Below are 8,531 nucleotides of genomic sequence, written 5' to 3'. Positions count from 1 at the left end.
TGTTGAATATGTGTTGAATATTAAAAGCTTATTTGCTTTCCTGCTGCCTCTGTAGTTGAGAAAACGAAGACATTTGCAGCCATGCCCTTTACATATTTCAATATTAGTCAAGGTATGAAGTGTGCAACAAATTTATTTAACCAATATCCTTCAAGGCTTACCTTTACTCAGGGGTATACCTGAAAACATTCAACAGTTCTTATGATTAAAATGCTGTATCAATAAATAGGGCTAATTTATAACAAAAGTTGGTGCTAAGAAAGATAAAAACTTGAGCTGATGATGCCAGTAAAGCTCAATGTTCACTGCTGAGATGATGACATCAAAATAAGTTATTCTCAGAAACCAACTTCTCAAATTATAGAAAAGCAATTACAGCAGATGCTGGAAATCTGAAATAAAAACAGAAAATGCCCAAAATACATGGCAGATCAGGCAGCATCTATGGAGAAATTTCAGGTCGATGAACTGTTGAATCTGTTTCTCTCTCCACAGATGCTGGCAGACCTGCTGAGTATTTCTGGCATTTTCTGTTTGTATTTCTCTACTAACAGTTCCCTCTATGATTTCCATTTGACATACATGGTTAAGGCTCTAACTTAAAAAAATAAACACAATCAGTGATTGTTACTGATAGAATTAGTTGAGATTGCATTCTAAATGTTGCCTTTTGATTGGTTGACAGTGATTATCCTCTAATCAAGGTATTTCAGCTCTTATCATTTTCAGTTACCATTGCCCATAGACTACCCATAGACTTCACAGGGTGACTTTACTTGTGAGCTTACAGGATCTCACTGAAAGTACATGCCAATCATCCAAGTACACTTAAGAAAAGAACAAAATAACCATTATAATTACAAAAGTGTAAAGGTGAGCTGTGAGAGTTTTTCTTTAAACATTAACCAAAATAATTGTCCAAAGTAGTAGAAAGCAGAGTAAAGTCAAAAGTTCCATAAGACACATATTCCAATAAAAATCCCATTGCACGTATCTGTCAAACTGTTCCGTTCACAAAGTTTATTTCATTCAGCTGTTTGTACATAATTGCTGTTTATCGTTTCACCTGTCAGCGCAGAGGAGTTTAAGGAGCTTCGTTTAAGCAGTCTATTAATAATGTCCATCCATGTCTTCTTATACTGATGACGCAGCAAAGAGTATACAAAGGGGTCTGAGACAGCCTTGCTATATGCCAAACATTTGGAAAGGACTCCCCAATATGGATTGATTGGTCCTGACGCAGCCAACTCCACCAGCCTGTCAAAAAACAAGATGTTAACAGGAATCTTCTAAGTAAGTTTTTTAAAGAGCTTACATTTCAGCTGTGAATTTGTAAACACTCCCCTTTGCCACTCGTGTTTTTTTTTCCTCTACACAGACTGGTTCAAGAAGCACCACCAACAAGCTAGTTTCACTGTGGCTCTGAAAGTCAATTCCACATAATAAAAGGTGCACAGTTTATACGAAGAGACATATATATTAGCTTTGCTTCCCATTGAACTAAATGATGAAATTCATCACAGATTCAGATGTTTGTTAACTGTGGGGTTCAACTTTATGATAACAAGGTCATAAGTTAGGCAATGCAACAACATCTCAATGCTACATAATTTGTTAATAATGGCATCCCATTATAACTGAAGAATGATGCAATTCCTGAAGAAACACCATACAAGGAAGAAAAAATACTATATATGTCATTTTTCGTAACTCTGCCAATTTTCTCATAAGTATGAAAGGAAAGTCCCATATGGTTATGTTAAACAGGCTTAATCTTTGTTTCCATGAAGTAGTCAAGCTATAATTGCAAATTGAATCAATAGTTATTTAATTTTGCATTAATATCTTGTTATGAGGCTATGCCCCTTTACTTTGGAAAATATGATTTTTCAACTTTCAACTGACTGATACTTTTGCAATTTGAACTGAGACAGAGCAAACTGCTTAAAAATGCAAGGCCACATTCCAAGGTGGAGGTGAGAAATCCACAAATCACTCTCAGGGGAGTGTGAAGAGGGAGGCATTTCCTACATTTCAGACATCCATTGAAACACGTAACTCTCTCAGGAAGGAGACATTCAAAATGCCAAGTATTATATATTGAAACAATGGCTGTCACAGACAGATCCACCCAAAACCATTTGGAAATATATAATCGGTGAAGAAGTTCAAGACAAAGCTGCCAGCCAATAGAGAGAACTTGCAAGTGACACCGACAGTGTCCAGAAAGTCTTCAGCAGAGGAAACAAGCCAAGGGCTGCTAATTCTCTCCCTCTCTCTTTTGGAACAAGCATGTTGCCCAGCTCAAGAAGCAAACTTTACCAGAATCCCACCAGAGATCCCAGATTTCATAATTATTGCAACATATTCTATATTTGTCTGCATCCAAGAAATCAGCTAACTTAAATCAGCCAAAGCATTTAAAATCTATGCCTTAAGAACAATTAAAGGACATTTAACCAAATATTCTTTCACCTTTTTTTATTGGACTCTAACTCCCCTTATTTCTGATACCTCTGTGTGTGTGGTGGCCCCAATGACTGCATGACGGCCAAATGCTTGACAATACATTTTTATTATTTTTCTCCGGTTTAGGGTTTAATAAATTTGCTCTTTCTTTGACTCAAGAAAACCTTGTTTGATTTGCTCCTTATTGCTCACAGCTTAAATAGTTAAATATGTTCTGATTTGGAAAAGGATATATCCTTGTGGAAAAGAAACGTAAACTTTTGTTTCACCCCTTTTCACCTGGGTCATAACAATTTGAGTGAAGACTCTTGAACTTTAGTTCCTGACCTGCACCCTCCATAAATGCCTTTTCATCTACAAGTCAGTTCATTTTCTATCCCCCCATCCCTTTCCTTGCTGACCTATGTCAGCTCCCACAAATTGAAAATTCTCATCCTCATTTTTACCTCCTCCATGGCCTCACACCATCCTACCTCAGTAACTTCTTTTAGTCTTATCTCTACCCCTTCCACTTGCCTTTCTGCCCACCTAAACCCCACTCTTAACTGTCCATTCTTCTGACTCTGAGCTCTAGTGGATCCACCCTCCCTTCACGATTGGCAGCCAGACTTTCACCAATCTAGGACCAACTCTTGGAGTTCTCTCCCTAAACTTATCCACGTCTCTTTCTTTAGGACCATCCTTCAAACCCACCATTCTTACCCAGCTTTCAATCAGTGCTCCTAATCTCTCCTTCTTTGATTCAGTGTACATTATCCTCACATCTCTCTGAAGTACCTTGGCATGTTTTCTAAGTTATATGAAGGCAAAATTTTATTCTTGCCATTATAGGATACATGTCCATCATCCTTATCTGAGGCATTAATATTAAAAAAAGTTCAAATTTAGTTGGGTACTGAGCTTACTCTATTTCTTCATGCAACAAACTGTTTTCGCACAGAATGTAAACATCATTTGACCATTTGCAATAGTTTTTAGACCCACCATAGGCAGGAACCCTAGATTTAGGAGCCAATATCTGAGTTCCTTATATTCAAATAATCTTACAAAGGACCTACATTCAATTATATAGCACCAAATTCAGATGTCTAGCTGTGATATTAATGTTTAACTCAGCTTTTATGTGCATTAATACACTTTTCCAGCAGACCTGCCCAGCAGAGCTGGTTTTGAGTGTTTAGCACCTTGATACTGGGCAAGTTTGCTTGGGAGAAGCTGCTGCTATTGGACTGCTTTTCTTGTCACTGGATGTGGGGGATCTTGCAGAGGCACGCTGGTTGGACTTTCCAGTGCTTTGAAGTGCCTGGATCACAGGGATCACTGATGCTCGGGTAAACCATGACCTTAGTTTTAGGTTTGAGATCCTGATCCTCAGACACTCTTTTCCTCAGTCGGCCAAAGGCTCAGCCGGCACATTGGAGGTGATGGTAAATTTTGTTGCCTATGTCTTCCTCCGTCGAGAGGAGGCTCCCAAGATATGGAAAATGGTCCACATTTTGCAGGATCTCACCATTGGTCTTAATTGATTTGGAGATGTGTTGTGCTGTAGGAGCTGGCGGGAAGAGGACCTCTGCTTTCTGGACGTTTAGTGAAAGGCCCATTTTCCCATATGCTTCAGAGGAGAAGTCAAGAATGACCTGGGGCTCAGCTTCTGAGTGAGGGCAATCACAAATATCATTTGCATACTGAAGCTCAATGGCTGGGGTTGGAATTACTTTGTTTTTGGATTGAAGGTGGCTTGAACAGTTTCCCGTCTGTTCTGTAAATTATTTCCATGCCTGTGCTGGATGTGAGGTCCAGTATTGCAGTGAGGGAGATGGAGAAAAGGGTTGGTGTATAACACAGCCTTACAGAAATAGGGAGGGGCAAGGCTATGGAGGGATTTGAAAACATGGAAGAATTTTAAAATTAAGGTGTTGCTTGAATGGGAGCCAGTGTAGATCAGTGATGAGTGAATGGGACTTGGCGTAAAGACATGGGCAGCAGAGTTTTGGATGACCTCAAGTTCACAGAGGATAGAATGTGGGAGGCCAGCCAGGAGCACTTTGCAATGGTCAAGTCTAGATTAATGAAGGCATAAATGAGGGTTTCAGCAGCAGATGAGCTGTCACAGGGGTGAATACAGGCATATTATGGAGGTGGAAATAGGTGGTCTTAGTGATAGCATGAAAATGTGGCGGAAAGCTCGCAAGAGGTCAATATGACACCAAAGTTGTGACCAAACTGATTTAGTGTCAAAATGTGCCAGGGTGAAGGATGGAGCTGGTAGCTAGGGAATGGAGTTTGGAGCAGAGTCTGAAAACAATGGCTTCTGTCTTTCTAATATTTAGGGGGGAAATAGGAGAGGAATTTCCAATAGGAGGGAAATTTCTGCTCATCCAGCACAAGTGAAGCTATGACTGTTAGGTATGAGTAGTGATTAAAGAGATTGTTAATAGGTGTGGTGTGGTGCATTGTACAGCATGTGAGCTTAGTGATGCAGTTGGTGGGGTATTGGTTAAAGATGCATTCGCTGACCTTGACCACCCAAATAAGCTCATTGAACTTTTTGCAGTATTGCACCTAGGTCCTTTGGGCTTGACTCCTGGCATTGACCACCATGGTTTTCTGCTTCAAAGGTTTGTCTGGGAGGGCCTCCTGGCCCCCTATGCTGGATGACACCTCTCTCCTCTCCACCTCCTGCACCCATAGCATGCAGTGCAGTGTTAGAGAACCTTGGAGCGCACTCTTTCCCCTGTTGCACCATAATTAACTCTTGTTCCTGTTCAGACACTCTTTCACAAACAGATCCGGCACCTGCTCCAGCCAAAATGCACCACAACTTTAAGATGTGCAGCTTAACTTGAGGTGGTGCTAGCCTCGTACAAACGTGGGCTCCAAACTGAGGCGTGTAGCCGCTCAGTGTATGTAGCTCTGGCCGTATGCAGCAATCATGCAAAATGCCAGTTTGCATGAAGTTTGTTGGTGCCTACATCAGAAATAACAGGCCTGGGTTAATCACACATCACGGTGCCTGCGCCCATTTTTAGAGGCTATTAGTTTTTTTCCCGCCGAATATCTAATTAAAATGCATGTAGCCAGTTGAACTTGTCTAATTCACAGAAAGAAGTCATATTAATGTGACATTTTGAGCAGCTGACCAATTTTTATTAAAAAGATGGAATATTAAGAACAAGGCAATTTTAAAAATTCTCCTGTTTTATTAAGATGCTCAATATCGCATTGAAGGTGCCCACTAAATGACAGCACCTTGTATCTGATTAGCAGACTTATGTTTGTTAAATTCTTGACTGACATTTGCAAGCAGACTTCACCCAGAGGGCAAATGTTGTCAGCTTTATTTAAGTCATATGGAGGATTGATGGAAAAAGAACCTCCAGCATTGCTGATATGCACCTCTTGGCAAACTTGTCAAGGAGCTACATTGGAGACATCTGTCACATTCTCTCACCAAACTCCCCAGCTTCAACCAACCCCCAGGCCATGAAGGTGAATGGAGAAAGATTTTCAGGAGAAAAGAGAGAAATATACCAATAAAGAATAATAGCCTCAATGCTTGTTATATCACTTAATGCGGTTGTGCAACATCCCTCTGTTGGGTGTCTTAATTTGTTTATTTTAAATGGCTTAACACCTTCAGGAAACAAGCAGACAGAAACATTCATCAACTAGTAACATCAACAGTGATTTCTAGTGTAGCTAGAAATTTAGGAATTTATTTCTACAGAATAGTTGATGGTGAAATTAAATTTTTATCAACAGGTGATACTGGGACTTATTTTCTCTGTCCACCTCTCTCTCCAAGTGCTAGACAGGTACATTAGGTATGCCTGAATTTGGTGGGCTGGGTCATTTGAAAGGCCTGGTCACGTGACTGGTGCAGGCAGGCTCACCTGCTGATAAGGATTGGCATCTGGAAGGGGGAGGAGAAACTTGACCACTGATTCATGCCTGAGACGTCTGCAGCTGTGGCAATGACAGCTGTGGTTGAGGCCCCCTGGCTGCTGTCCAAAACAGCAGGAGAGGTGGAAATGCACCCGCTCACCTTATATAATGACCATTCTGGGCTGCAATGTGCACTCATTTGCTTAGGGGGAAACTTCAACTTCCCATGACAACATCAAGGGTCAAAGATCAGACATCACGGGTCTCTGTCCCATTTCCTGTGCTTAATGTTTGACATCATTTATTGCATCAGTATACTCTTGTGTGCTCCATAGCAAGATCATGAACTATTCCTAAACAGGATAGATTTGTACTGATTTAAAATACCAGGAATTGTATCATGCAGGTCTGTCTGCAGTTTCCTGCCAGTTATCATGATGTCTTTGAGCTGCGACAGTTCCCAATCCCCCTGACTTCCACTGAAACAATCAAATGTTTAGTCTGGCAGCTTGGGTACAAGGTGTATCCCCTTAACACATGGCTCATATGTCACCTGTCATGAACCTGAGAGCACACACAGAGAAGGATAACAATCGGAGTCATAACTATCTCAGTGGGCAAACTATCAGCATTCTGAAACAGCTGTTTTGCTCCTTGGAAAGGTACGCAGGTGTCCTGCAATATAACTGACAGTCCTCAGATTTGTTATAGTTTACTGCAAGCAAGCTCCATAACTTTTCCCTGCAAGGGGGAAAACTCTTACAGTCTCTTGGGCAGGAAGACATACTGGTGCAGGAGCAGGAAGAAAAGCAGAATACAATCAAAGTCCAAGGGCCACCAATTCGGCCGGCTGCCAGCACTTCACGGCATCAGATCTTCCAACACTTTGGTTGAATCATCTCCCCTTCCCTACACCAACAATCCCTTCAGTCCCAGTCCTTACACCCTCCAAATGAATGTCCACAACCTCATCACTATGGGTATTGCTATCACATCATTAGCTATAGCTATCCAATCAAAAGAAAATATTACACAGCTACAAATTGTTCAAAATGTATCATTATCCAATTGGAAAAAAAAACGAGGTGCAAAGCTTGGCCACAAAATTTGTCCTCCGGTTTAATAGAAGTATTAATCTTTGAACTCGTTAAAATTTGGTACCTAGGGCAGAATTTTATGGCTGGTGGGGGGGACAGAGCGGGAGCGAGCATGGACCTGATTGCCATGCGTGATCGGGTCCGCGCTGCCATTTTATGCGGGCGGGCCAATTAAGGCCCGCCCAGCGTGAATCGCGGCTCCCGAGGTCAGCGGGAGTGGGTAGGCGGCAGCAGGACTGCAATAACTGCCGGGTCCAATGGTGACCCAGTGGCCTGTTTTAAAAAGTTGCTGCAGCCTTTTGAAGGCTGTGAATCATTGCCAGTGGAAGGGCTCCCCAGAGCACTGCTGGTGAGCAGGCCAGGCAGGAGTCTAGGGCAGGGGGGCACTGTGCCCCTCGTTTTTTGGATGATTGCCTTGCTGCCCTCCTCGAGGAGGTGGCAGCATGGCAAGAGGTCCTCGTACCCCAAGACAGAAGGAGGAGACCCCCCCACATGACCAAACGTGCCTGGGAGGAGGTGGCGGAGGTGGTGAGCTCCTGCGACGTGGTGCGACGCACCCGGATCCAGTGTCACAAGCGCTTCAATGACCTGTTGCACTCAGGAAGTGTGAGTACCATGTTGGCATTGGTCACTTAACCCAGCAGGTAGGCTTTCCCCCTGGTGCACCACCCCTGCCAACACAAGTCTGAGTGTAGCGACTGCATTGAATCATTGAAGGCATAAGAGACCATAAGACACAGGAGCAGAAATTAGGCCATTTGGCCCATCGAGTCTGCTCCGCCATTCAATCATGGCTGATAAGTTTCTCAACCCCATTCTCCCGCCTTCTCCCCATAACCTTTGATCCTCTTACCAATCAAGAACCTATCTATCTCGGTCTTAAATACACTCAATGACCTGGCCTCCACAGCCTTCTGTGCCATGTGTCCTTCGCTGGGTGGGCCAGCAGGTATTGCCCATGCCAAGGTCACCCTAAGAGGGTGGTGATGAGATGAGTTCTGCACCCGCAGCATGTGGTAAACTGAGACCCACATTACTGTTTTGAGGACAACCTGGAGGAGCTGCACCTAGGCGCAGTTC

General features: G+C 42.7%; 1 protein-coding gene across 1 annotated transcript in view; it reads right to left on the bottom strand.

The window, feature by feature from the left end:
• Nucleotides 1–1,025: 1,025 nt before the first annotated feature.
• Nucleotides 1,026–8,531, bottom strand: part of gpr26 (G protein-coupled receptor 26) — a 52,284-nt gene continuing 44,778 nt past the window's right edge. The window contains exon 3 of the mRNA XM_078564827.1: nt 1,026–1,257. Coding sequence (XP_078420953.1) covers nt 1,026–1,257 — 232 coding nt within the window. The remainder of the gene's footprint in view (nt 1,258–8,531) is intronic.

This window comes from Cetorhinus maximus, chromosome 20 (genome assembly GCF_964194155.1).
Source record: "Cetorhinus maximus chromosome 20, sCetMax3.hap1.1, whole genome shotgun sequence".
NCBI lineage: Eukaryota > Metazoa > Chordata > Chondrichthyes > Lamniformes > Cetorhinidae > Cetorhinus > Cetorhinus maximus.
Note: the sequence above shows the minus strand (reverse complement) of the source record. Positions and strands in the feature narration are given on the sequence as shown.